The sequence below is a fragment of the Wyeomyia smithii genome, chromosome 2, assembly GCF_029784165.1.
Source record: "Wyeomyia smithii strain HCP4-BCI-WySm-NY-G18 chromosome 2, ASM2978416v1, whole genome shotgun sequence".
NCBI lineage: Eukaryota > Metazoa > Arthropoda > Insecta > Diptera > Culicidae > Wyeomyia > Wyeomyia smithii.
In genome coordinates this window covers 48,644,043-48,670,746 of record NC_073695.1, presented here as the reverse complement: position 1 = coordinate 48,670,746, position 26,704 = coordinate 48,644,043, and the positions used below count along the sequence as shown (strand labels likewise).

At 48.5% G+C, this 26,704-nt stretch overlaps 1 protein-coding gene across 1 annotated transcript; it reads right to left on the bottom strand.

Moving 5' to 3' along the window:
• Positions 1-277: 277 nt before the first annotated feature.
• Positions 278-26,443, bottom strand: LOC129719608 (mucin-2-like). The gene is made up of 11 exons (XM_055670998.1): positions 26,291-26,443; positions 25,683-26,162; positions 14,001-14,051; positions 11,670-11,933; positions 10,684-11,315; positions 10,529-10,635; positions 10,329-10,348; positions 3,935-4,679; positions 3,422-3,435; positions 933-2,276; positions 278-863 (listed from the first exon to the last, which is right to left on the bottom strand). The coding sequence occupies exons 1-11, from the start codon at positions 26,441-26,443 to the stop codon at positions 678-680; spliced, it is 3,996 nt and encodes a 1,331-aa protein (XP_055526973.1). The 3' UTR covers positions 278-677.
• Positions 26,444-26,704: the final 261 nt, after the last annotated feature.

Below are 26,704 nucleotides of genomic sequence, written 5' to 3'. Positions count from 1 at the left end.
AACAATTGGATAAAAAGGCTCTCAATCGCGAGTAAAATTTCGTTCCTTTTGAACCAATTTGTGGTCAAAGCGGACACCCAAGTAAAATTCTCGATTAGTTTCATGATGTTCGTACGTCAATCAAGTGAAGCACCGTTTTCAGTCACAGAATAGGTTTATTAAGGTTCGCTTGCTTACCATAACAGACATACTTAATGCTAAAAGAATAAATAAAATAAATATTAAATCGCATATTAATACTAAGAATAAATAAAATAGATATTAGTAGTGCTGGGACTGGGATATATTCGTGATCCGGTTATTTGAAGCTCGGATCACGGATGGGTAAACGAACACTTTCTGGATTTCCGGATATCTGGATATGGACTATCGAATAGTCGGTCATACGGATATCCGGATATTTACGATCTAGATATCCGCAATTTTTTTTTACTTTTTGAAGCCCGTTCAAATAGAACGTAACCTTGAAAAATGTTTTTTTTTACAAACTCCCACCCTCTCGTATCTAATTATGTTAATAAGCCTCATTAAGTTATGTTCGGATACAAAAACCGGATATCCGGATGTCCTGTCAGATAATATCCGAAAATCCGGTTTATCCCGAAGCCGGACATGTGTATCCGGATAGTCTCAGCACTAAATGTTAGTAGCAATTAAAATTTAACTGCCGATTCGCCCTATGGTGTACACATCATTTCTATCACAACAGTTGAGAAGAAGAAATAGTAGTTCGGAGAAGCGCCAATCGACATGGTAATCGAAGATGCACCGATGCCTCCGGTTATGATTTCAGCCTGAATACCGGTCGCGAAGCGTTGCGGTGTTTGCCTTATTAGAACATAGTTAATGGCATTTCCAGTAGGCTGCGAAACGACAAAAATGATCGAAAATTAAAATTTTAAGAACTACTTTCCATCGATTGGTGTACTCACATTGACAAAACTGATTCGTCTAGGGCTAGATTTGAGGGCCAATATCTTCTTATAAAAGCAGATGTAATTCGCTGCATTGTACGTTCCATATACTATTTGATGATGGTCTGGGAATCCTTGGGGTCTAGTTGTGGTAAACGGATTAACAGTCGTTGTAGTTGTAGCTGCAGTTGTAGTAGTAGTTGTGGACGTAGGTTTCGCAGTGGTTGTAGTTGTGGCAGAGGTTGTAGTTGAAGGAGTTGTCGAAGACGTAGTTTGAGCCGTGGTTGTAGATGTAGTTTGAGCCGTAGTCGTGGACGAAGGTTTCGCAGTGGTTGTAGTTGTGGCAGTGGTTGTAGTTGAAGGAGTTGTCGAAGATGTAGTTTGAGCCGTGGTTGTGGACGTAGATTTTGCAGTAGTCGATGTGGATGTTCCTTCTGTCGTCGAAGTTGTACCGCCAGTAGTGGTCGTTGTTGATGGTGTTGTCGATGTTGATGAGCTTTGCGTCGTCGAAGTTGTACCTCCAGTAGTGGTTGAAGTTGATGGTGTTGTCGATGTTGATGAGCTTTGTGTCGTCGAAGTTGTACCTCCAGTAGTAGTCGAAGTTGATGGTGTTGTCGATGTTGATGAGCTTTGCGTCGTCGAAGTTGTACCTCCAGTAGTGGTCGAAGTTAATGGTGTTGTCGATGTTGATGAGCTTTGCGTCGTCGAAGTTGTACCTCCAGTAGTGGTCGTTGTTGATGGAGTTGTCGATGTTGATGAGCTTTGTGTAGTCGAAGTTGTACCTCCAGTAGTGGTCGTTGTTAATGAAGTTGTCGATGTTGATGAGCTTTGCGTCGTCGAAGTTGTACCTCCAGTAGTGGTCGTTGTTGATGGAGTTGTCGATGTTGATGAGCTTTGTGTAGTCGAAGTTGTACCTCCAGTAGTGGTCGAAGTTGATGGTGTTGTCGATGTTGATGAGCTTTGCGTCGTCGAAGTTGTACCTCCAGTAGTGGTCGTTGTTGATGCAGTTGTCGATGTTGATGAGCTTTGTGTAGTCGAACTTGTACCTCCAGTAGTGGTCGACGTTGATGAAGCTTCCGTCGTCGAAGTTGTACCTCCAGTAGTGGTCGAAGATAATGGTGTTGTCGATGTTGATGAGCCTTCTGTCGTCGAACTTGTTCCTCCAGGAGTGGTCGACGTTGATGAAACTTCCGTCGTCGAAGTTGTACCTCCAGTAGTGGTCGTTGTTAATGGAGTTGTCGATGTTGATGAGCTTTGTGTAGTCGAACTTGTACCTCCAGTAGTGGTCGACGTTGATGAAGCTTCCGTCGTTGAAGTTGTACCTCCACTAGTGGTCGAAGATAATGGTGTTGTCGATGTTGATGAGCCTTCCGTCGTCGAACTTGTTCCTCCAGTAGTGGTCGACGTTGATGAAGCTTCCGTCGTCGAAGTTGTACCTCCAGTAGTGGTCGAAGATAATGGTGTTGTCGATGTTGATGAGCCTTCCGTCGTCGAACTTGTTCCTCCAGTAGTGGTCGACGTTGATGAAGCTTCCGTCGTCGAAGTTGTACCTCCAGTAGTGGTCGAAGATAATGGTGTTGTCGATGTTGATGAGCCTTCCGTCGTCGAACTTGTTCCTCCAGTAGTGGTCGACGTTGATGAAGCTTCCGTCGTCGAAGTTGTACCTCCAGTAGTGGTCGAAGATAATGGTGTTGTCGATGTTGATGAGCCTTCCGTCGTCGAACTTGTACCTCCAGTAGTGGTCGAAGTTGATGAAGCTTCCGTCGTCGAAGTTGTACCTCCAGTAGTGGTCGAAGATAATGGTGTTGTCGATGTTGATGAGCCTTCCGTCGTCGAACTTGTTCCTCCAGTAGTGGTCGACGTTGATGAAGCTTCCGTCGTCGAAGTTGTACCTCCAGTAGTGGTCGAAGATAATGGTGTTGTCGATGTTGATGAGCCTTCCGTCGTCGAACTTGTTCCTCCAGTAGTGGTCGACGTTGATGAAGCTTCCGTCGTCGAAGTTGTACCTCCAGTAGTGGTCGAAGATAATGGTGTTGTCGATGTTGATGAGCCTTCCGTCGTCGAACTTGTTCCTCCAGTAGTGGTCGACGTTGATGAAGCTTCCGTCGTCGAAGTTGTACCTCCAGTAGTGGTCGAAGATAATGGTGTTGTCGATGTTGATGAGCCTTCCGTCGTCGAACTTGTACCTCCAGTAGTGGTCGAAGTTGATGAAGCTTCCGTCGTCGAAGTTGTACCTCCAGTAGTGGTCGAAGATAATGGTGTTGTCGATGTTGATGAGCCTTCCGTCGTCGAACTTGTTCCTCCAGTAGTGGTCGAAGTTGATGAAGCTTCCGTCGTCGAAGATGTACCTCCAGTAGTGGTCGAAGATAATGGTGTAGTCGATGTTGATGAGCCTTCCGTCGTCGAACTTGTACCTCCAGTAGTGGTCGACGTTGATGAAGCTTCCGTCGTCGAAGTTGTTCCTCCAGTAGTGGTCGAAGATAATGGTGTTGTCGATATTGATGTGCCTTCCGTCGTTGAACTTGTTCCTCCAGTAGGGGTCGACGTTGATGAAGCTTCCGTCGTCGAAGTTGTACCTCCAGTAGTGGTCGAAGTTGATGGTGTTGTCGATGTTGATGAGCCTTCCGTCGTCGAACTTGTACCTCCAGTAGTGGTCGACGTTGATGAAGCTTCCGTCGTCGAAGTTGTACCTCCAGTAGTGGTCGAAGATAATGGTGTTGTCGATGTTGATGAGCCTTCCGTCGTCGAACTTGTTCCTCCAGTAGTGGTCGACGTTGATGAAGCTTCCGTCGTCGAAGTTGTACCTCCAGTAGTGGTCGAAGATAATGGTGTTGTCGATGTTGATGAGCCTTCCGTCGTCGAACTTGTACCTCCAGTAGTGGTCGACGTTGATGAAACTTCCGTCGTCGAAGTTGTACCTCCAGTAGTGGTCGAAGATAATGGTGTTGTCGATGTTGATGAGCCTTCCGTCGTCGAACTTGTACCTCCAGTAGTGGTCGACGTTGATGAAGCTTCCGTCGTCGAAGTTGTTCCTCCAGTAGTGGTCGAAGATAATGGTGTTGTCGATATTGATGTGCCTTCCGTCGTTGAACTTGTTCCTCCAGTAGGGGTCGACGTTGATGAAGCTTCCGTCGTCGAAGTTGTACCTCCAGTAGTGGTCGAAGTTGATGGTGTTGTCGATGTTGATGAGCCTTCCGTCGTCGAACTTGTACCTCCAGTAGTGGTCGATGTTGATTGAGTTGTCGATGTTGATGAGCCTTCCGTCGTCGAACTTGTACCTCCAGTAGTGGTCGACGTTGATGAAGCTTCCGTCGTCGAAGTTGTACCTCCACTAGTGGTCGAAGATAATGGTGTTGTCGATGTTGATGAGCCTTCCGTCGTCGAACTTGTTCCTCCAGTAGTGGTCGACGTTGATGAAGCTTCCGTCGTTGAAGTTGTACCTCCACTAGTGGTCGAAGATAATGGTGTTGTCGATGTTGATGAGCCTTCCGTCGTCGAACTTGTTCCTCCAGTAGTGGTCGACGTTGATGAAGCTTCCGTCGTCGAAGTTGTACCTCCAGTAGTGGTCGAAGATAATGGTGTTGTCGATGTTGATGAGCCTTCCGTCGTCGAACTTGTTCCTCCAGTAGTGGTCGACGTTGATGAAGCTTCCGTCGTCGAAGTTGTACCTCCAGTAGTGGTCGAAGATAATGGTGTTGTCGATGTTGATGAGCCTTCCGTCGTCGAACTTGTACCTCCAGTAGTGGTCGAAGTTGATGAAGCTTCCGTCGTCGAAGATGTACCTCCAGTAGTGGTCGAAGATAATGGTGTTGTCGATGTTGATGAGCCTTCCGTCGTCGAACTTGTTCCTCCAGTAGTGGTCGACGTTGATGAAGCTTCCGTCGTCGAAGATGTACCTCCAGTAGTGGTCGAAGATAATGGTGTTGTCGATGTTGATGAGCCTTCCGTCGTCGAACTTGTTCCTCCAGTAGTGGTCGACGTTGATGAAGCTTCCGTCGTCGAAGTTGTACCTCCAGTAGTGGTCGAAGATAATGGTGTTGTCGATGTTGATGAGCCTTCCGTCGTCGAACTTGTACCTCCAGTAGTGGTCGACGTTGATGAAACTTCCGTCGTCGAAGTTGTACCTCCAGTAGTGGTCGAAGATAATGGTGTTGTCGATGTTGATGAGCCTTCCGTCGTCGAACTTGTACCTCCAGTAGTGGTCGACGTTGATGAAGCTTCCGTCGTCGAAGTTGTACCTCCAGTAGTGGTCGAAGATAATGGTGTTGTCGATGTTGATGAGCCTTCCGTCGTCGAACTTGTACCTCCAGTAGTGGTCGACGTTGATGAAGCTTCCGTCGTCAAAGTTGTACCTCCAGTAGTGGTCGAAGATAATGGTGTTGTCGATGTTGATGAGCCTTCCGTCGTCGAACTTGTACCTCCAGTAGTGGTCGACGTTGATGAAGCTTCCGTCGTCGAAGTTGTACCTCCAGTAGTGGTCGAAGATAATGGTGTTGTCGATGTTGATGAGCCTTCCGTCGTCGAACTTGTACCTCCAGTAGTGGTCGACGTTGATGAAGCTTCCGTCGTCAAAGTTGTACCTCCAGTAGTGGTCGAAGATAATGGTGTTGTCGATGTTGATGAGCCTTCCGTCGTCGAACTTGTACCTCCAGTAGTGGTCGACGTTGATGAAACTTCCGTCGTCGAAGTTGTACCTCCAGTAGTGGTCGAAGATAATGGTGTTGTCGATGTTGATGAGCCTTCCGTCGTCGAACTTGTACCTCCAGTAGTGGTCGACGTTGATGAAGCTTCCGTCGTCAAAGTTGTACCTCCAGTAGTGGTCGAAGATAATGGTGTTGTCGATGTTGATGAGCCTTCCGTCGTCGAACTTGTTCCTCCAGTAGTGGTCGACGTTGATGAAGCTTCCGTCGTCGAAGTTGTACCTCCAGTAGTGGTCGAAGATAATGGTGTTGTCGATGTTGATGAGCCTTCCGTCGTCGAACTTGTACCTCCAGTAGTGGTCGACGTTGATGAAGCTTCCGTCGTCAAAGTTGTACCTCCAGTAGTGGTCGAAGATAATGGTGTTGTCAATGTTGATGAGCCTTCCGTCGTCGAACTTGTTCCTCCAGTAGTGGTCGACGTTGATGAAGCTTCCGTCGTCGAAGTTGTACCTCCAGTAGTGGTCGAAGATAATGGTGTTGTCGATGTTGATGAGCCTTCCGTCGTCGAACTTGTACCTCCAGTAGTGGTCGACGTTGATGAAACTTCCGTCGTCGAAGTTGTACCTCCAGTAGTGGTCGAAGATAATGGTGTTGTCGATGTTGATGAGCCTTCCGTCGTCGAACTTGTTCCTCCAGTAGTGGTCGACGTTGATGAAGCTTCCGTCGTCGAAGTTGTACCTCCAGTAGTGGTCGAAGATAATGGTGTTGTCGATGTTGATGAGCCTTCCGTCGTCGAACTTGTACCTCCAGTAGTGGTCGAAGTTGATGAAGCTTCCGTCGTCGAAGATGTACCTCCAGTAGTGGTCGAAGATAATGGTGTTGTCGATGTTGATGAGCCTTCCGTCGTCGAACTTGTTCCTCCAGTAGTGGTCGACGTTGATGAAGCTTCCGTCGTCGAAGATGTACCTCCAGTAGTGGTCGAAGATAATGGTGTTGTCGATGTTGATGAGCCTTCCGTCGTCGAACTTGTTCCTCCAGTAGTGGTCGACGTTGATGAAGCTTCCGTCGTCGAAGTTGTACCTCCAGAAGTGGTCGAAGATAATGGTGTTGTCGATATTGATGTGCCTTCCGTCGTTGAACTTGTTCCTCCAGTAGTGGTCGACGTTGATGAAGCTTCCGTCGTCGAAGTTGTACCTCCAGTAGTGGTCGAAGTTGATGGTGTTGTCGATGTTGATGAGCCTTGAGTGGTCGAAGTTGTACCTCCAGTAGTGGTCGATGTTGATTGAGTTGTCGATGTTGATGAGCCTTCCGTCGTCGAACTTGTACCTCCAGTAGTGGTCGACGTTGATGAAGCTTCCGTCGTCGAAGTTGTACCTCCAGTAGTGGTCGAAGATAATGGTGTTGTCAATGTTGATGAGCCTTCCGTCGTCGAACTTGTTCCTCCAGTAGTGGTCGACGTTGATGAAGCTTCCGTCGTCGAAGATGTACCTCCAGTTGTGGTCGAAGATAGTGGTGTTGTCGATGTTGATGAGCCTTCCGTCGTCGAACTTGTTCCTCCAGTAGTGGTCGACGTTGATGAAGCTTCCGTCGTCGAAGTTGTACCTCCAGTAGTGGTCGAAGATAATGGTGTTGTCGATGTTGATGAGCCTTCCGTCGTCGAACTTGTTCCTCCAGTAGTGGTCGACGTTGATGAAGCTTCCGTCGTCGAAGATGTACCTCCAGTAGTGGTCGAAGATAATGGTGTTGTCGATGTTGATGAGCCTTCCGTCGTCGAACTTGTACCTCCAGTAGTGGTCGACGTTGATGAAGCTTCCGTCGTCGAAGTTGTACCTCCAGTAGTGGTCGAAGATAATGGTGTTGTCGATGTTGATGAGCCTTCCGTCGTCGAACTTGTACCTCCAGTAGTGGTCGAAGTTGATGAAGCTTCCGTCGTCGAAGATGTACCTCCAGTAGTGGTCGAAGATAATGGTGTTGTCGATGTTGATGAGCCTTCCGTCGTCGAACTTGTTCCTCCAGTAGTGGTCGACGTTGATGAAGCTTCCGTCGTCGAAGTTGTACCTCCAGTAGTGGTCGAAGATAATGGTGTTGTCGATGTTGATGAGCCTTCCGTCGTCGAGCTTGTACCTCCAGTAGTGGTCGACGTTGATGAAACTTCCGTCGTCGAAGTTGTACCTCCAGTAGTGGTCGAAGATAATGGTGTTGTCGATGTTGATGAGCCTTCCGTCGTCGAACTTGTTCCTCCAGTAGTGGTCGACGTTGATGAAGCTTCCGTCGTCGAAGTTGTACCTCCAGTAGTGGTCGAAGATAATGGTGTTGTCGATGTTGATGAGCCTTCCGTCGTCGAACTTGTACCTCCAGTAGTGGTCGAAGTTGATGAAGCTTCCGTCGTCGAAGATGTACCTCCAGTTGTGGTCGAAGATAATGGTGTTGTCGATGTTGATGAGCCTTCCGTCGTCGAACTTGTTCCTCCAGTAGTGGTCGACGTTGATGAAGCTTCCGTCGTCGAAGATGTACCTCCAGTAGTGGTCGAAGATAATGGTGTTGTCGATGTTGATGAGCCTTCCGTCGTCGAACTTGTTCCTCCAGTAGTGGTCGACGTTGATGAAGCTTCCGTCGTCGAAGATGTACCTCCAGTAGTGGTCGAAGATAATGGTGTTGTCGATGTTGATGAGCCTTCCGTCGTCGAACTTGTTCCTCCAGTAGTGGTCGACGTTGATGAAGCTTCCGTCGTCGAACTTGTACCTCCAGTTGTGGTCGAAGATAGTGGTGTTGTCGATGTTGATGAGCCTTCCGTCGTCGAACTTGTTCCTCCAGTAGTGGTCGACGTTGCTGAAGCTTCCGTCGTCGAAGTTGTACCTCCAGTAGTGGTCGAAGATAATGGTGTTGTCGATGTTGATGAGCCTTCCGTCGTCGAACTTGTTCCTCCAGTAGTGGTCGACGTTGATGAAGCTTCCGTCGTCGAAGATGTACCTCCAGTAGTGGTCGAAGATAATGGTGTTGTCGATGTTGATGAGCCTTCCGTCGTCAAACTTGTTCCTCCAGTAGTGGTCGACGTTGATGAAGCTTCCGTCGTCGAAGTTGTACCTCCAGTAGTGGTCGAAGATAATGGTGTTGTCGATGTTGATGAGCCTTCCGTCGTCGAACTTGTTCCTCCAGTAGTGGTCGACGTTGATGAAGCTTTTGTCGTCGAAGATGTACCTCCAGTAGTGGTCGAAGATAATGGTGTTGTCGATGTTGATGAGCCTTCCGTCGTCGAACTTGTTCCTCCAGTAGTGGTCGACGTTGATGAAGCTTCCGTCGTCGAAGTTGTACCTCCAGTAGTGGTCGAAGATAATGGTGTTGTCGATGCTGATGAGCCTTCCGTCGTCGAACTTGTTCCTCCAGTAGTGGTCGACGTTGATGAAGCTTCCGTCGTTGAAGTTGTACCTTCAGTAGTGGTCGAAGATAATGGTGTTGTCGATGTTGATGAGCCTTCCGTCGTCGAACTTGTACCTCCAGTAGTGGTCGACGTTGATGAAGCTTCCGTCGTCGAAGATGTACCTCCAGTAGTGGTCGAAGATAATGGTGTTGTCGATGTTGATGAGCCTTCCGTCGTCGAACTTGTACCTCCAGTAGTGGTCGACGTTGATGAAGCTTCCGTCATCGAAGTTGAACCTCCAGTAGTGGTCGAAGATAATGGTGTTGTCGATGTTGATGAGCCTTCCGTCGTCGAACTTGTTCCTCCAGTAGTGGTCGACGTTGATGAAGCTTCCGTCGTCGAAGATGTACCTCCAGTAGTGGTCGAAGATAATGGTGTTGTCGATGTTGATGAGCCTTCCGTCGTCGAACTTGTACCTCCAGTAGTGGTCGACGTTGATGAAGCTTCCGTCGTCGAAGTTGTACCTCCAGTAGTGGTCGAAGATAATGGTGTTGTCGATGTTGATGAGCCTTCCGTCGTCGAACTTGTTCCTCCAGTAGTGGTCGACGTTGATGAAGCTTCCGTCGTCGAAGATGTAACACCAGTAGTGGTCGAAGATAATGGTGTTGTCGATATTGATGAGCCTTCCGTCGTCGAACTTGTACCTCCAGTAGTGGTCGACGTTGATGAAGCTTCCGTCGTCGAAGATGTACCTCCAGTAGTGGTCGGAGATAATGGTGTTGTCGATGTTGATGAGCCTTCCGTCGTCGAACTTGTTCCTCCAGTAGTGGTCGACGTTGATGAAGCTTCCGTCGTCGAAGTTGTACCTCCAGTAGTGGTCGAAGATAATGGTGTTGTCGATGCTGATGAGCCTTCCGTCGTCGAACTTGTTCCTCCAGTAGTGGTCGACGTTGATGAAGCTTCCGTCGTTGAAGTTGTACCTTCAGTAGTGGTCGAAGATAATGGTGTTGTCGATGTTGATGAGCCTTCCGTCGTCGAACTTGTACCTCCAGTAGTGGTTGACGTTGATGAAGCTTCCGTCGTCGAAGATGTACCTCCAGTAGTGGTCGAAGATAATGGTGTTGTCGATGTTGATGAGCCTTCCGTCGTCGAACTTGTTCCTCCAGTAGTGGTCGACGTTGATGAAGCTTCCGTCGTTGAAGTTGTACCTTCAGTAGTGGTCGGAGATAATGGTGTTGTCGATGTTGATGAGCCTTCCGTCGTCGAACTTGTTCCTCCAGTAGTGGTCGACGTTGATGAAGCTTCCGTCGTCGAAGTTGTACCTCCAGTAGTGGTCGAAGATAATGGTGTTGTCGATGCTGATGAGCCTTCCGTCGTCAAACTTGTTCCTCCAGTAGTGGTCGACGTTGATGAAGCTTCCGTCGTTGAAGTTGTACCTTGAGTAGTGGTCGAAGATAATGGTGTTGTCGATGTTGATGAGCCTTCCGTCGTCGAACTTGTACCTCCAGTAGTAGTTGACGTTGATGAAGCTTCCGTCGTCGAAGATGTACCTCCAGTAGTGGTCGAAGATAATGGTGTTGTCGATGTTGATAAGCCTTCCATCGTCGAACTTGTACCTCCAGTAGTGGTCGACGTTGATGAAGCTTCCGTCGTTGAAGTTGTACCTTCAGTAGAGGTCGAAGATAATGGTGTTGTCGATGTTGATGAGCCTTCCGTCGTCGAACTTGTTCCTCCAGTAGTGGTCGAAGTTAATGGTGTTGTCGATGTTGACGAGCCTTGCGTGGTCGAAGTTGTACCTTCAGTAGTGGTCGATGTTGATGAGCTTTTCGTCGTCGAACTTGTACTTCCAGTAGTGGTCGACGTTGATGAAGCTTCCGTCGTCGAACTTGTACCTCCAGTAGTGGTCGAAGTTGATGGTGTTGTCGATGTTGATGAGCCTTCCGTCGTTGAACTTGTACCTCCAGTAGTGGTCGACGTTGATGAAGCTTCCGTCGTCGAAGATGTACCTCCAGTAGTGGTCGAAGATAATGGTGTTGTCGATGTTGATGAGCCTTCCGTCGTCGAACTTGTACCTCCAGTAGTGGTCGACGTTGATGAAGCTTCCGTCGTTGAAGTTGTACCTTCAGTAGTGGTCGAAGATAATGGTGTTGTCGATGTTGATGAGCCTTCCGTCGTCGAACTTGTACCTCCAGTAGTGGTCGACGTTGATGAAGCTTCCGTCGTCGAACTTGTACCTCCAGTAGTGGTCGAAGATAATGGTGTTGTCGATGTTGATGAGCCTTCCGTCGTCGAACTTGTACCTCCAGTAGTGGTCGACGTTGATGAAGCTTCCGTCGTTGAAGTTGTACCTTCAGTAGTAGTCGAAGATAATGGTGTTGTCGATGTTGATGAGCCTTCCGTCGTCGAACTTGTACCTCCAGTAGTGGTCGAAGTTAATGGTGTTGTCGATTTTGACGAGTCTTGCGTGGTCGAAGTTGTACCTTCAGTAGTGGTCGATGTTGATGAGCTTTCCGTCGTCGAACTTGTACCTCCAGTAGTGGTCGACGTTGATGAAGCTTCCGTCGTCGAACTTGTACCTCCAGTAGTGGTCGAAGTTGATGGTGTTGTCGATGTTGATGAGCCTTCCATCGTCGAACTTGTACCTCCAGTAGTGGTCGACGTTGATGAACCTTCTGTCGTCGAACTTGTACCTCCAGTAGTGGTCGACGTTGATGAAGCTTCCGTCGTCGAAGTTGTACCTCCAGTAGTGGTCGAAGATAATGGTGTTGTCGATGTTGATGAGCCTTCCGTCGTCGAAGATGTTCCTCCAGTAGTGGTCGACGTTGATGAAGCTTCCGTCGTCGAAGATGTACCTCCAGTAGTGGTCGAAGATAATGGTGTTGTCGATGTTGATGAGCCTTCCGTCGTCGAGCTTGTTCCTCCAGTAGTGGTCGACGTTGATGAAGCTTCCGTCGTCGAAGATGTACCTTCAGTAGTGGTCGAAGATAATGGTGTTGTCGATGTTGATGAGCCTTCCGTCGTCGAACTTGTACCTCCAGTAGTGGTCGAAGTTAATGGTGTTGTCGATGTTGACGAGCCTTGCGTGGTCGAAGTTGTACCTCCAGTAGTGGTCGATGTTGATGGGCCTTCCGTCGTCGAACTTGTACCTCCAGTAGTGGTCGACATTGATGAAGCTTCCGTCGTCGAAGATGTACCTCCAGTAGTGGTCGAAGATAATGGTGTTGCCGATGTTGATGAGCCTTCCGTCGTCGAACTTGTTCCTCCAGTAGTGGTCGACGTTGATGAAGCTTCCGTCGTCGAAGTTGTTCCTCCAGTAGTGGTCGAAGATAATGGTGTTGTCGATATTGATGTGCCTTCCGTCGTTGAACTTGTTCCTCCAGTAGTGGTCGACGTTGATGAAGCTTCCGTCGTCGAAGTTGTACCTCCAGTAGTGGTAGAAGTTGATGGTGTTGTCGATGTTGATGAGCCTTGAGTGGTCGAAGTTGTACCTCCAGTAGTGGTCGATGTTGATTGAGTTGTCGATGTTGATGAACCTTCCGTCGTCGAACTTGTACCTCCAGTAGTGGTCGACGTTGAGGAAGCTTCCGTCGTCGAAGTTGTACCTCCAGTAGTGGTCGAAGATAATGGTGTTGTCGATGTTGATGAGCCTTCCGTTGTCGAACTTGTACCTCCAGTAGTGGTCGACGTTGATGTAGCTTCCGTCGTCGAAGTTGTACCTCCAGTAGTGGTCGAAGATAATGGTGTTGTCGATGTTGATGAGCCTTCCGTCGTCGAACTTGTTCCTCCAGTAGTGGTCGACGTTGATGAAGCTTCCGTCGTCGAAGTTGTACCTCCAGTAGTGGTCGAAGATAATGGTGTTGTCGATGTTGATGAGCCTTCCGTCGTCGAACTTGTTCCTCCAGTAGTGGTCGACGTTGATGAAGCTTCCGTCGTCGAAGATGTACCTCCAGTAGTGGTCGAAGATAATGGTGTTGTCGATGTTGATGAGCCTTCCGTCGTCGAACTTGTTTCTCCAGTAGTGGTCGACGTTGATGAACCTTGCGTCGTCGAACTTGTTCCTCCAGTAGTGGTCGAAGTTGATGGTGTTGTCGATGTTGATGAGCCTTGAGTGGTCGAAGTTGTACCTCCAGTAGTGGTCGATGTTGATGAGCTTTCCGTCGTCGAACTTGTACCTCCAGTAGTGGTCGACGTTGAGGAAGCTTCCGTCGACGAAGTTGTACCTCCAGTGGTGGTCGAAGTTGATGGTGTTGTCGATGTTGATGAACCTTCCGTCGTCGAACTTGTTTCTCCAGTAGTGGTCGACGTTGATGAACCTTGCGTCGTCGAACTTGTTCCTCCAGTAGTGGTCGAAGTTGATGGTGTTGTCGATGTTGATGAGCCTTGAGTGGTCGAAGTTGTACCTCCAGTAGTGGTCGATGTTGATTGAGTTGTCGATGTTGATGAGCCTTCCGTCGTCGAACTTGTACCTCCAGTAGTGGTCGACGTTGATGAAGCTTCCGTCGTCGAAGTTATACCTCCAGTAGTGGTCGAAGATAATGGTGTTGTCGATGTTGATGAGCCTTCCGTCGTCGAACTTGTTCCTCCAGTAGTGGTCGACGTTGATGAAGCTTCCATCGTCGAAGTTGTACCTCCAGTAGTGGTCGAAGATAATGGTGTTGTCGATGTTGATGAGCCTTCCGTCGTCGAACTTGTTCCTCCAGTAGTGGTCGACGTTGATGAAGCTTCCGACGTCGAAGTTGTACCTCCAGTAGTGGTCGAAGATAATGGTGTTGTCGATGTTGATGAGCCTTCCGTCGTCGAACTTGTTCCTCCAGTAGTGGTCGACGTTGATGAAGCTTCCGTCGTCGAAGATGTACCTCCAGTAGTGGTCGAAGATAATGGTGTTGTCGATGTTGATGAGCCTTCCGTCGTCGAACTTGTACCTCCAGTAGTGGTCGACGTTGATGAAGCTTCCGTCGTCGAAGTTGTACCTCCAGTAGTGGTCGAAGATAATGGTGTTGTCGATGCTGATGGGCCTTCCGTCGTCGAACTTGTTCCTCCAGTAGTGGTCGACGTTGATGAAGCTTCCGTCGTTGAAGTTGTACCTTCAGTAGTGGTCGAAGATGATGTTGTTGTCGATGTTGATGAGCCTTCCGTCGTCGAACTTGTACCTCCAGTAGTGGTCGACGTTGATGAAGCTTCCGTCGTCGAAGTTGTACCTCCAGTAGTGGTCGAAGATAATGGTGTTGTCGATGTTGATGAGCCTTCCGTCGTCGAACTTGTACCTCCAGTAGTGGTCGACGTTGATGAAGCTTCCGTCGTCGAACTTGTACCTTCAGTAGTGGTCGAAGATAATGGTGTTGTCGATGTTGATGAGCCTTCCGTCGTCGAACTTGTACCTCCAGTAGTGGTCGAAGTTAATGGTGTTGTCGATGTTGACGAGCCTTGCGTGGTCGAAGTTGTACCTTCAGTAGTGGTCGATGTTGATGGGCCTTCCGTCGTCGAACTTGTACCTCCAGTAGTGGTCGACATTGATGAAGCTTCCGTCGTCGAAGATGTACCTCCAGTAGTGGTCGAAGATAATGGTGTTGTCGATGTTGATGAGCCTTCCGTCGTCGAACTTGTTCCTCCAGTAGTGGTCGACGTTGATGAAGCTTCCGTCGTCGAAGTTGTACCTCCAGTAGTGGTCGAAGATAATGGTGTTGTCGATGTTGATGAACCTTCCGTCGTCGAACTTGTACCTCCTGTATTGGTCGACGTTGAGGAAGCTTCCGTCGTCGAAGTTGTACCTCCAGTAGTGGTCGAAGATAATGGTGTTGTCGATGTTGATGAGCCTTCCGTTGTCGAACTTGTACCTCCAGTAGTGGTCGACGTTGATGTAGCTTCCGTCGTCGAAGTTGTACCTCCAGTAGTGGTCGAAGATAATGGTGTTGTCGATGTTGATGAGCCTTCCGTCGTCGAACTTGTTCCTCCAGTAGTGGTCGACGTTGATGAAGCTTCCGTCGTCGAAGTTGTACCTCCAGTAGTGGTCGAAGATAATGGTGTTGTCGATGTTGATGAGCCTTCCGTCGTCGAACTTGTTCCTCCAGTAGTGGTCGACGTTGATGAAGCTTCCGTCGTCGAAGATGTACCTCCAGTAGTGGTCGAAGATAATGGTGTTGTCGATGTTGATGAGCTTTCCGTCGTCGAACTTGTACCTCCAGTAGTGGTCGACGTTGAGGAAGCTTCCGTCGTCGAAGTTGTACCTCCAGTAGTGGTCGAAGTTGATGGTGTTGTCGATGTTGTTGAACCTTCCGTCGTCGAACTTGTACCTCCAGTAGTGGTCGACGTTGATGAAGCTTCCGTCGTCGAAGTTGTACCTCCAGTAGTGGTCGAAGATAATGGTGTTGTCGATGTTGATGAGCCTTCCGTCGTCGAACTTGTTCCTTCAGTAGTGGTCGACGTTGATGAAGCTTCCGTCGTCGAAGTTGTACCTCCAGTAGTGGTCGAAGATAATGGTGTTGTCGATGTTGATGAGCCTTCCGTCGTCGAACTTGTTCCTCCAGTAGTGGTCGACGTTGATGAAGCTTCCGTCGTCGAAGTTGTACCTCCAGTAGTGGTCGAAGATAATGGTGTTGTCGATGTTGTTGAACCTTCCGTCGTCGAACTTGTACCTCCAGTAGTGGTTGACGTTGATGAAGCTTCCGTCGTCGAAGATGTACCTCCAGTAGTGGTCGAAGATAATGGTGTTGTCGATGTTGATGAGCCTTCCGTCGTCGAACTTGTTCCTTCAGTAGTGGTCGACGTTGATGAAGCTTCCGTCGTCGAAGTTGTACCTCCAGTAGTGGTCGAAGATAATGGTGTTGTCGATGTTGATGAACCTTCCGTCGTCGAACTTGTTCCTCCAGTAGTGGTCGACGTTGATGAAGCTTCCGTCGTCGAAGATGTACCCCCAGTAGTGGTCGAAGATAATGGTGTTGTCGATGTTGATGAGCCTTCCGTCGTCGAACTTGTTCCTTCAGTAGTGGTCGACGTTGATGAAGCTTCCGTCGTCGAAGTTGTACCTCCAGTAGTGGTCGAAGATAATGGTGTTGTCGATGTTGATGAACCTTCCGTCGTCGAACTTGTTCCTCCAGTAGTGGTCGACGTTGATGAAGCTTCCGTCGTCGAAGTTGTACCTCCAGTAGTGGTCGAAGATAATGGTGTTGTCGATGTTGATGAGCCTTCCGTCGTCGAACTTGTTCCTCCAGTAGTGGTCGACGTTGATGAAGCTTCCGTCGTCGAAGTTGTACCTCCAGTAGTGGTCGAAGATAATGGTGTTGTCGATGTTGATGAACCTTCCGTCGTCGAACTTGTACCTCCAGTAGTGGTCGACGTTGATGAAGCTTCCGTCGTCGAAGTTGTACCTCCAGTAGTGGTCGAAGATAATGGTGTTGTCGATGTTGATGAGCCTTCCGTCGTCGAACTTGTACCTCCAGTAGTGGTCGACATTGATGAAGCTTCCGTCGTCGAAGTTGTACCTCCAGTAGTGGTCGAAGATAATGGTGTTGTCGATGTTGATGAACCTTCCGTCGTCGAACTTGTACCTCCAGTTGTGGTCGACGTTGATGAAGCTTCCGTCGTCGAAGTTGTACCTCCAGTAGTGGTCGAAGATAATGGTGTTGTCGATGTTGATGAGCCTTCCGTTGTCGAACTTGTACCTCCAGTAGTGGTCGACGTTGATGAAGCTTCCGTCGTCGAAGTTGTACCTCCAGTAGTGGTCGAAGATAATGGTGTTGTCGATGTTGATGAGCCTTCCGTCGTCGAACTTGTTCCTCCAGTAGTGGTCGACGTTGATGAAGCTTCCGTCGTCGAAGTTGTACCTCCAGTAGTGGTCGAAGATAATGGTGTTGTCGATGTTGATGAGCCTTCCGTCGTCGAACTTGTTCCTCCAGTAGTGGTCGACGTTGATGAAGCTTCCGTCGTCGAAGATGTACCTCCAGTAGTGGTCGAAGATAATGGTGTTGTCGATGTTGATGAGCCTTCCGTCGTCGAACTTGTACCTCCAGTAGTGGTCGACGTTGATGAAGCTTCCGTCGTCGAAGATGTACCTTCAGTAGTGGTCGAAGATAATGGTGTTGTCGATGTTGATGAGCCTTCCGTCGTCGAACTTGTACCTCCAGTAGTGGTCGAAGTTAATGGTGTTGTCGATGTTGACGAGCCTTGCGTGGTCGAAGTTGTACCTTCAGTAGTGGTCGATGTTGATGAGCTTTCCGTCGTCGAACTTGTTCCTCCAGTAGTGGTCGACGTTGAGGAAGCTTCCGTCGACGAAGTTGTACCTCCAGTGGTGGACGAAGTTAATGGTGTTGTCGATGTTGATGAACCTTCCGTCGTCGAACTTGTTTCTCCAGTAGTGGTCGAGGTTGATGAACCTTGCGTCGTCGAACTTGTTCCTCCAGTAGTGGTCGAAGTTGATGGTGTTGTCGATGTTGATGAGCCTTGAGTGGTCGAAGTTGTACCTCCAGTAGTGGTCGATGTTGATTGAGTTGTCGATGTTGATGAGCCTTCCGTCGTCGAACTTGTACCTCCAGTAGTGGTCGACGTTGATGAAGCTTCCGTCGTCGAAGTTGTACCTCCAGTAGTGGTCGAAGATAATAGTGTTGTCGATGTTGATGAGCCTTCCGTCGTCGAACTTGTTCCTCCAGTAGTGGTCGACGTTGATGAAGCTTCCGTCGTCGAAGATGTACCTCCAGTAGTGGTCGAAGATAATGGTATTGTCGATGTTGATGAGCCTTCCGTCGTCGAACTTGTTCCTCCAGTAGTGGTCGACGTTGATGAAGCTTCCGTCGTCGAAGATGTACCTCCAGTAGTGGTCGAAGATAATGGTGTTGTCGATGTTGATGAGCCTTCCGTCGTCGAACTTGTTCCTCCAGTAGTGGTCGACGTTGATGAAGCTTCCGTCGTCGAAGATGTACCTCCAGTAGTGATCGAAGATAATGGTGTTGTCGATGTTGATGAGCCTTCCGTCGTCGAACTTGTTCCTCCAGATGTGGTCGAAGTGGATGAAGCTTCCGTCGTCGAAGTTGTACCTCCAGTAGTGGTCGTAGATAATGGTGTTGTCGATGCTGATGAGCCTTCCGTCGTCGAACTTGTTCCTCCAGTAGTGGTCGACGTTGATGAAGCTTCCGTCGTTGAAGTTGTACCTTCAGTAGTGGTCGAAGATAATGGTGTTGTCGATGTTGATGAGCCTTCCGTCGTCGAACTTGTACCTCCAGTAGTGGTCGACGTTAATGAAGCTTCCGTCGTCGAAGATGTACCTCCAGTAGTGGTCGAAGATAATGGTGTTGTCGATGTTGATGAGCCTTCCGTCGTCGAACTTGTACCTCCAGTAGTGGTCGACGTTGATGAAGCTTTCGTCGTTGAAGTTGTACCTTCAGTAGTGGTCGAAGATAATGGTGTTGTCGATGTTGATGAGCCTTCCGTCGTCGAACTTGTACCTCCAGTAGTGGTCGAAGTTAATGGTGTTGTCGATGTTGACGAGCCTTGCGTGGTAGAAGTTGTACCTTCAGTAGTGGTCGATGTTGATGAGCTTTCCGTCGTCGAACTTGTACCTCCAGTAGTGGTCGACGTTGATGAAGCTTCCGTCGTTGAAGTTGTACCTTCAGTAGTGGTCGTAGATAATGGTGTTGTTGATGTTGATGAGCCTTCCGTCGTCGAACTTGTACCTCCAGTAGTGGTCGACGTTGATGAAGCTTCCGTCGTCGAAGATGTACCTCCAGTAGTGGTCGAAGATAATGGTGTTGTCGATGTTGATGAGCCTTCCGTCGTCGAACTTGTACCTCCAGTAGTGGTCGACGTTGATGAAGCTTCCGTCGTTGAAGTTGTACCTTCAGTAGTGGTCGAAGATAATGGTGTTGTCGATGTTGATGAGCCTTCCGTTGTCGAACTTGTACCTCCAGTAGTGGTCGACGTTGATGTAGCTTCCGTCGTCGAAGTTGTACCTCCAGTAGTGGTCGAAGATATTGGTGTTGTCGATGTTGATGAGCCTTCCGTCGTCGAACTTGTTCCTCCAGTAGTGGTCGACGTTGATGAAGCTTCCGTCGTCGAAGTTGTACCTCCAGTAGTGGTCGAAGATAATGGTGTTGTCGATGTTGATGAGCCTTCCGTCGTCGAACTTGTTCCTCCAGTAGTGGTCGACGTTGATGAAGCTTCCGTCGTCGAAGATGTACCTCCAGTAGTGGTCGAAGATAATGGTGTTGTCGATGTTGATGAGCTTTCCGTCGTCGAACTTGTACCTCCAGTAGTGGTCGACGTTGAGGAAGCTTCCGTCGTCGAAGTTGTACCTCCAGTAGTGGTCGAAGTTGATGGTGTTGTCGATGTTGTTGAACCTTCCGTCGTCGAACTTGTACCTCCAGTAGTGGTCGACGTTGATGAAGCTTCCGTCGTCGAAGTTGTACCTCCAGTAGTGGTCGAAGATAATGGTGTTGTCGATGTTGATGAGCCTTCCGTCGTCGAACTTGTTCCTTCAGTAGTGGTCGACGTTGATGAAGCTTCCGTCGTCGAAGTTGTACCTCCAGTAGTGGTCGAAGATAATGGTGTTGTCGATGTTGATGAGCCTTCCGTCGTCGAACTTGTTCCTCCAGTAGTGGTCGACGTTGATGAAGCTTCCGTCGTCGAAGTTGTACCTCCAGTAGTGGTCGAAGATAATGGTGTTGTCGATGTTGTTGAACCTTCCGTCGTCGAACTTGTACCTCCAGTAGTGGTTGACGTTGATGAAGCTTCCGTCGTCGAAGATGTACCTCCAGTAGTGGTCGAAGATAATGGTGTTGTCGATGTTGATGAGCCTTCCGTCGTCGAACTTGTTCCTTCAGTAGTGGTCGACGTTGATGAAGCTTCCGTCGTCGAAGTTGTACCTCCAGTAGTGGTCGAAGATAATGGTGTTGTCGATGTTGATGAACCTTCCGTCGTCGAACTTGTTCCTCCAGTAGTGGTCGACGTTGATGAAGCTTCCGTCGTCGAAGATGTACCCCCAGTAGTGGTCGAAGATAATGGTGTTGTCGATGTTGATGAGCCTTCCGTCGTCGAACTTGTTCCTTCAGTAGTGGTCGACGTTGATGAAGCTTCCGTCGTCGAAGTTGTACCTCCAGTAGTGGTCGAAGATAATGGTGTTGTCGATGTTGATGAACCTTCCGTCGTCGAACTTGTTCCTCCAGTAGTGGTCGACGTTGATGAAGCTTCCGTCGTCGAAGTTGTACCTCCAGTAGTGGTCGAAGATAATGGTGTTGTCGATGTTGATGAGCCTTCCGTCGTCGAACTTGTTCCTCCAGTAGTGGTCGACGTTGATGAAGCTTCCGTCGTCGAAGTTGTACCTCCAGTAGTGGTCGAAGATAATGGTGTTGTCGATGTTGATGAACCTTCCGTCGTCGAACTTGTACCTCCAGTAGTGGTCGACGTTGATGAAGCTTCCGTCGTCGAAGTTGTACCTCCAGTAGTGGTCGAAGATAATGGTGTTGTCGATGTTGATGAGCCTTCCGTCGTCGAACTTGTACCTCCAGTAGTGGTCGACATTGATGAAGCTTCCGTCGTCGAAGTTGTACCTCCAGTAGTGGTCGAAGATAATGGTGTTGTCGATGTTGATGAGCTTTCCGTCGTCGAACTTGTACCTCCAGTTGTGGTCGACGTTGATGAAGCTTCCGTCGTCGAAGTTGTACCTCCAGTAGTGGTCGAAGATAATGGTGTTGTCGATGTTGATGAACCTTCCGTCGTCGAACTTGTACCTCCAGTAGTGGTCGACGTTGATGAAGCTTCCGTCGTCGAAGTTGTACCTCCAGTAGTGGTCGAAGATAATGGTGTTGTCGATGTTGATGAGCCTTCCGTCGTCGAACTTGTTCCTCCAGTAGTGGTCGACGTTGATGAAGCTTCCGTCGTCGAAGTTGTACCTCCAGTAGTGGTCGAAGATAATGGTGTTGTCGATGTTGATGAGCCTTCCGTCGTCGAACTTGTTCCTCCAGTAGTGGTCGACGTTGATGAAGCTTCCGTCGTCGAAGATGTACCTCCAGTAGTGGTCGAAGATAATGGTGTTGTCGATGTTGATGAGCCTTCCGTCGTCGAACTTGTACCTCCAGTAGTGGTCGACGTTGATGAAGCTTCCGTCGTCGAAGATGTACCTTCAGTAGTGGTCGAAGATAATGGTGTTGTCGATGTTGATGAGCCTTCCGTCGTCGAACTTGTACCTCCAGTAGTGGTCGAAGTTAATGGTGTTGTCGATGTTGACGAGCCTTGCGTGGTCGAAGTTGTACCTTCAGTAGTGGTCGATGTTGATGAGCTTTCCGTCGTCGAACTTGTTCCTCCAGTAGTGGTCGACGTTGAGGAAGCTTCCGTCGACGAAGTTGTACCTCCAGTGGTGGACGAAGTTAATGGTGTTGTCGATGTTGATGAACCTTCCGTCGTCGAACTTGTTTCTCCAGTAGTGGTCGAGGTTGATGAACCTTGCGTCGTCGAACTTGTTCCTCCAGTAGTGGTCGAAGTTGATGGTGTTGTCGATGTTGATGAGCCTTGAGTGGTCGAAGTTGTACCTCCAGTAGTGGTCGATGTTGATTGAGTTGTCGATGTTGATGAGCCTTCCGTCGTCGAACTTGTACCTCCAGTAGTGGTCGACGTTGATGAAGCTTCCGTCGTCGAAGTTGTACCTCCAGTAGTGGTCGAAGATAATAGTGTTGTCGATGTTGATGAGCCTTCCGTCGTCGAACTTGTTCCTCCAGTAGTGGTCGACGTTGATGAAGCTTCCGTCGTCGAAGATGTACCTCCAGTAGTGGTCGAAGATAATGGTATTGTCGATGTTGATGAGCCTTCCGTCGTCGAACTTGTTCCTCCAGTAGTGGTCGACGTTGATGAAGCTTCCGTCGTCGAAGATGTACCTCCAGTAGTGGTCGAAGATAATGGTGTTGTCGATGTTGATGAGCCTTCCGTCGTCGAACTTGTTCCTCCAGTAGTGGTCGACGTTGATGAAGCTTCCGTCGTCGAAGATGTACCTCCAGTAGTGATCGAAGATAATGGTGTTGTCGATGTTGATGAGCCTTCCGTCGTCGAACTTGTTCCTCCAGATGTGGTCGAAGTGGATGAAGCTTCCGTCGTCGAAGTTGTACCTCCAGTAGTGGTCGTAGATAATGGTGTTGTCGATGCTGATGAGCCTTCCGTCGTCGAACTTGTTCCTCCAGTAGTGGTCGACGTTGATGAAGCTTCCGTCGTTGAAGTTGTACCTTCAGTAGTGGTCGAAGATAATGGTGTTGTCGATGTTGATGAGCCTTCCGTCGTCGAACTTGTACCTCCAGTAGTGGTCGACGTTAATGAAGCTTCCGTCGTCGAAGATGTACCTCCAGTAGTGGTCGAAGATAATGGTGTTGTCGATGTTGATGAGCCTTCCGTCGTCGAACTTGTACCTCCAGTAGTGGTCGACGTTGATGAAGCTTTCGTCGTTGAAGTTGTACCTTCAGTAGTGGTCGAAGATAATGGTGTTGTCGATGTTGATGAGCCTTCCGTCGTCGAACTTGTACCTCCAGTAGTGGTCGAAGTTAATGGTGTTGTCGATGTTGACGAGCCTTGCGTGGTAGAAGTTGTACCTTCAGTAGTGGTCGATGTTGATGAGCTTTCCGTCGTCGAACTTGTACCTCCAGTAGTGGTCGACGTTGATGAAGCTTCCGTCGTTGAAGTTGTACCTTCAGTAGTGGTCGTAGATAATGGTGTTGTTGATGTTGATGAGCCTTCCGTCGTCGAACTTGTACCTCCAGTAGTGGTCGACGTTGATGAAGCTTCCGTCGTCGAAGATGTACCTCCAGTAGTGGTCGAAGATAATGGTGTTGTCGATGTTGATGAGCCTTCCGTCGTCGAACTTGTACCTCCAGTAGTGGTCGACGTTGATGAAGCTTCCGTCGTTGAAGTTGTACCTTCAGTAGTGGTCGAAGATAATGGTGTTGTTGATGTTGATGAGCCTTCCGTCGTCGAACTTGTACCTCCAGTAGTGGTCGACGTTGATGAAGCTTCCGTCGTCGAAGATGTACCTCCAGTAGTGGTCGAAGATAATGGTGTTGTCGATGTTGATGAGCTTTCCGTCGTCGAACTTGTACTTCCAGTAGTGGTCGACGTTGATGAAGCCTCCGTCGTCGAACTTGTACCTCCAGTAGTGGTCGAAGTTGATGGTGTTGTCGATGTTGAAAAGCCTTCCATCGTCGAACTTGTTCCTCCAGTAGTAGTCGACGTTGATGAACCTTCTGTCGTCGAACTTATACCTCCAGTAGTGGTCGACGTTGATGAAGCTTCCGTCGTTTTAGTTGTACCTTCAGTAGTGGTCGAAGATAATGGTGTTGTCGATGTTGATGAGCCTTCCGTCGTCGAACTTGTTCCTCCAGTAGTGGTCGACGTTGATGAAGCTTCCGTCGTCGAAGATGTACCTCCAGTAGTGGTCGAAGATAATGGTGTTGTCGATGTTGATGAGCTTTCCGTCGTCGAACTTGTACCTCCAGTAGTGGTCGACGTTGATGAAGCTTCCGTCGTTGAAGTTGTACCTTCAGTAGTGGTCGAAGATAATGGTGTTGTTGATGTTGATGAGCCTTCCGTCGTCGAACTTGTACCTCCAGTAGTGGTCGACGTTGATGAAGCTTCCGTCGTCGAAGATGTACCTCCAGTAGTGGTCGAAGATAATGGTGTTGTCGATGTTGATGAGCCTTTCGTCGTCGAACTTGTACCTCCAGTAGTGGTCGAAGTTATTGGTGTTGTCGATGTTGACGAGTCTTGCGTGGTCGAAGTTGTACCTTCAGTAGTGGTCGATGTTGATGAGCTTTCCGTCGTCGAACTTGTACCTCCAGTAGTGGTCGACGTTGATGAAGCTTCCGTCGTCGAACTTGTACCTCCAGTAGTGGTCGAAGTTGATGGTGTTGTCGATGTTGAAAAGCCTTCCATCGTCGAACTTGTACCTCCAGTAGTAGTCGACGTTGATGAACCTTCTGTCGTCGAACTTGTACCTCCAGTAGTGGTCGACGTTGATGAAGCTTCCGTCGTTTTAGTTGTACCTTCAGTAGTGGTCGAAGATAATGGTGTTGTCGATGTTGATGAGCCTTCCGTCGTCGAACTTGTTCCTCCAGTAGTGGTCGACGTTGATGAAGCTTCCGTCGTCGAAGATGTACCTCCAGTAGTGGTCGAAGAAAATGGTGTTGTCGATGTTGATGAGCCTTCCGTCGTCGAACTTGTACCTCCAGTAGTGGTCGACGTTGATGAAGCTTCCGTCGTTGAAGTTGTACCTTCAGTAGTGGTCGAAGATAATGGTGTTGTCGATGTTGATGAGCCTTCCGTCGTCGAACTTGTACCTCCAGTAGTGGTCGAAGTTAATGGTGTTGTCGATGTTGACGAGTCTTGCGTGGTCGAAGTTGTATCTTCAGTAGTGGTCGATGTTGATGAGCTTTCCGTCGTCGAACTTGTACCTCCAGTAGTGGTCGACGTTGATGAAGCTTCCGTCGTCGAACTTGTACCTCCAGTAGTGGTCGAAGTTGATGGTGTTGTCGATGTTGATGAGCCTTCCATCGTCGAACTTGTACCTCCAGTAGTAGTCGATGTTGATGAGCCTTCCGTCGTCGAACTTGTACCTCCAGTAGTGGTCGACGTTGATGAAGCTTCCGTCGATGAAGTTGTACCTTCAGTAGTGGTCGAAGATAATGGTGTTGTCGATGTTGATGAGCCTTCCGTCGTCGAAGTTGTACCTTCAGTAGTGGTCGAAGTTGATGGTGTTGTCGATGTTGATGAGCCTTCCATCGTCGAACTTGTACCTCCAGTAGTAGTCGATGTTGATGAGCCTTCCGTCGTCGAACTTGTACCTCCAGTAGTGGTCGACGTTGATGAAGCTTCCGTCGATGAAGTTGTACCTTCAGTAGTGGTCGAAGATAATGGTGTTGTCGATGTTGATGAGCCTTCCGTCGTCGAAGTTGTACCTTCAGTAGTGGTCGATGTTGATTGAGTTGTCGATGTTGATGAGCCTTCCGTCGTCGAACTTGTTTCTTCAGTAGTGGTCGACGTTGATGAAGCTTCCGTCGTCGAAGATGTACCTCCAGTAGTGGTCGAAGATAATGGTGTTGTCGATGTTGATGAGCCTTCCGTCGTCGAACTTGTACCTCCAGTAGTGGTCGACGTTGATGAACCTTCTGTCGTCGAACTTGTACCTCCAGTAGTGGTCGACGTTGATGAAGCTTCCGTCGTCGAACTTGTACCTCTAGTAGTGGTCGACGTTGATGGAGCTTCCGTTGTCGAAGTTGTACCTCCAGTAGTGGTCGACGTTGATGAAGCTTCCGTCGTCGAACTTGTACCTCCAGTAGTGGTCGAAGTTGATGGTGTTGTCGATGTTGATGAGCCTTCCGTCGTCGAAATTGTACCTCCAGTAGTGGTCGACGTTGATGAACCTTCTGTCGTCGAACTTGTACCTCCAGTAGTGGTCGACGTTGATGAAGCTTCCGTCGTCGAACTTGTACCTCCAGTAGTGGTCGACGTTGATGGAGCTTCCGTTGTCGAAGTTGTACCTCCAGTAGTGGTCGACGTTGATGAAGCTTCCGTCGTCGAACTTGTACCTCCAGTAGTGGTCGAAGTTGATGGTGTTGTCGATGTTGATGAGCCTTCCGTTGTCGAACTTGTTCCTCCAGTAGTGGTCGACGTTGATAAGCCTTCCGTCGTCGAACTGGTACCTCCAGTAGTGGTCGACGATGATGAAGCTTCCGTCGTCGAACTTGTTTCTCCAGTAGTGGTTGTTGTTGAAGGTGTTGTCGATGTGGATGAACCTTCTGTCGTTGAAGCTACAGTACTGGTTGTAGAAGAAGCCTCAGTCGTTGATATGGATGAATCTTCTGTCGTTGTAGCTGCAGTACTGGTTGTAGAAGAAGCTTCAGTCGTCGCTTCTGTCGTTGAAGTTGTAGCTGCAGTGCTAGTTGTAAAAGGTGCAGTTGTCGGGTTAGGTTCTGTAGTGCTGGAGGTAGGTTCCGCAGTTGTTGTAGTGAGAGGTGTTCCAGTTGATGTAATTACAACTGCGGTTGTCGTCGTGGTTTCCGTAGTGGTTGTAGTTGATGGAATTTCTGTTGTCGAAGATGTTGTTACGACTGTGGTTGTAGTCGATGTATCAGTCGACAAGGTAGAAACTTCACTTGTAGTTGTAGTTTGTTGAGTAGTGGTTGGTAGTGTTGTTATAACTGTTGTGCTACTTGAGGTCGACGGCATTTCGGTTGTTGATGTTGTAGTCGCGTCGGTAGTTTCCGTTGTTGATGATGACGTTGCATCTGTGGGCTATGAATAGCATTGAAATAAAATGATTAAATTTATATTTCTTACAATTTCACTCTCATCTAAAGCAGAACATGCAGACATGTGCTCTTGCACTAGATTTAGGTCATCGTACAAGTAGGTTTACTCACATCCGCGAAAACTATCCCCTTGGTCGTCTCGTGTTCTACAAACTCCCGCTGTTGATAATTTAAATCTCTAGGAATCGCAGCAGAGTTCAGGAACGACACTAGTACTAACGGCACTATTAAAATGCTGATATCTATTCTGAAGCTAACGGTCATTTTGATGCAAGCAACACGTTACACATTCTCTACTGGACTGACAGGGTAAGTTTCCCAACCAGAGAGTTTTATAAACTGAATCATACGTTATCTGCTTTGATACTTTTACCATAGTTAGGAGAAAATCAAACGGTTCACTTCCTAATATACAATTCCGACGAAAGTTTTCGGATAAACCGATAAAGACAGCTTAAAAAGCTTATCATCGCTCCATAGGATTCTCCACATTTTCAAATTAAGAGACAAATTTCGTTTGTATAC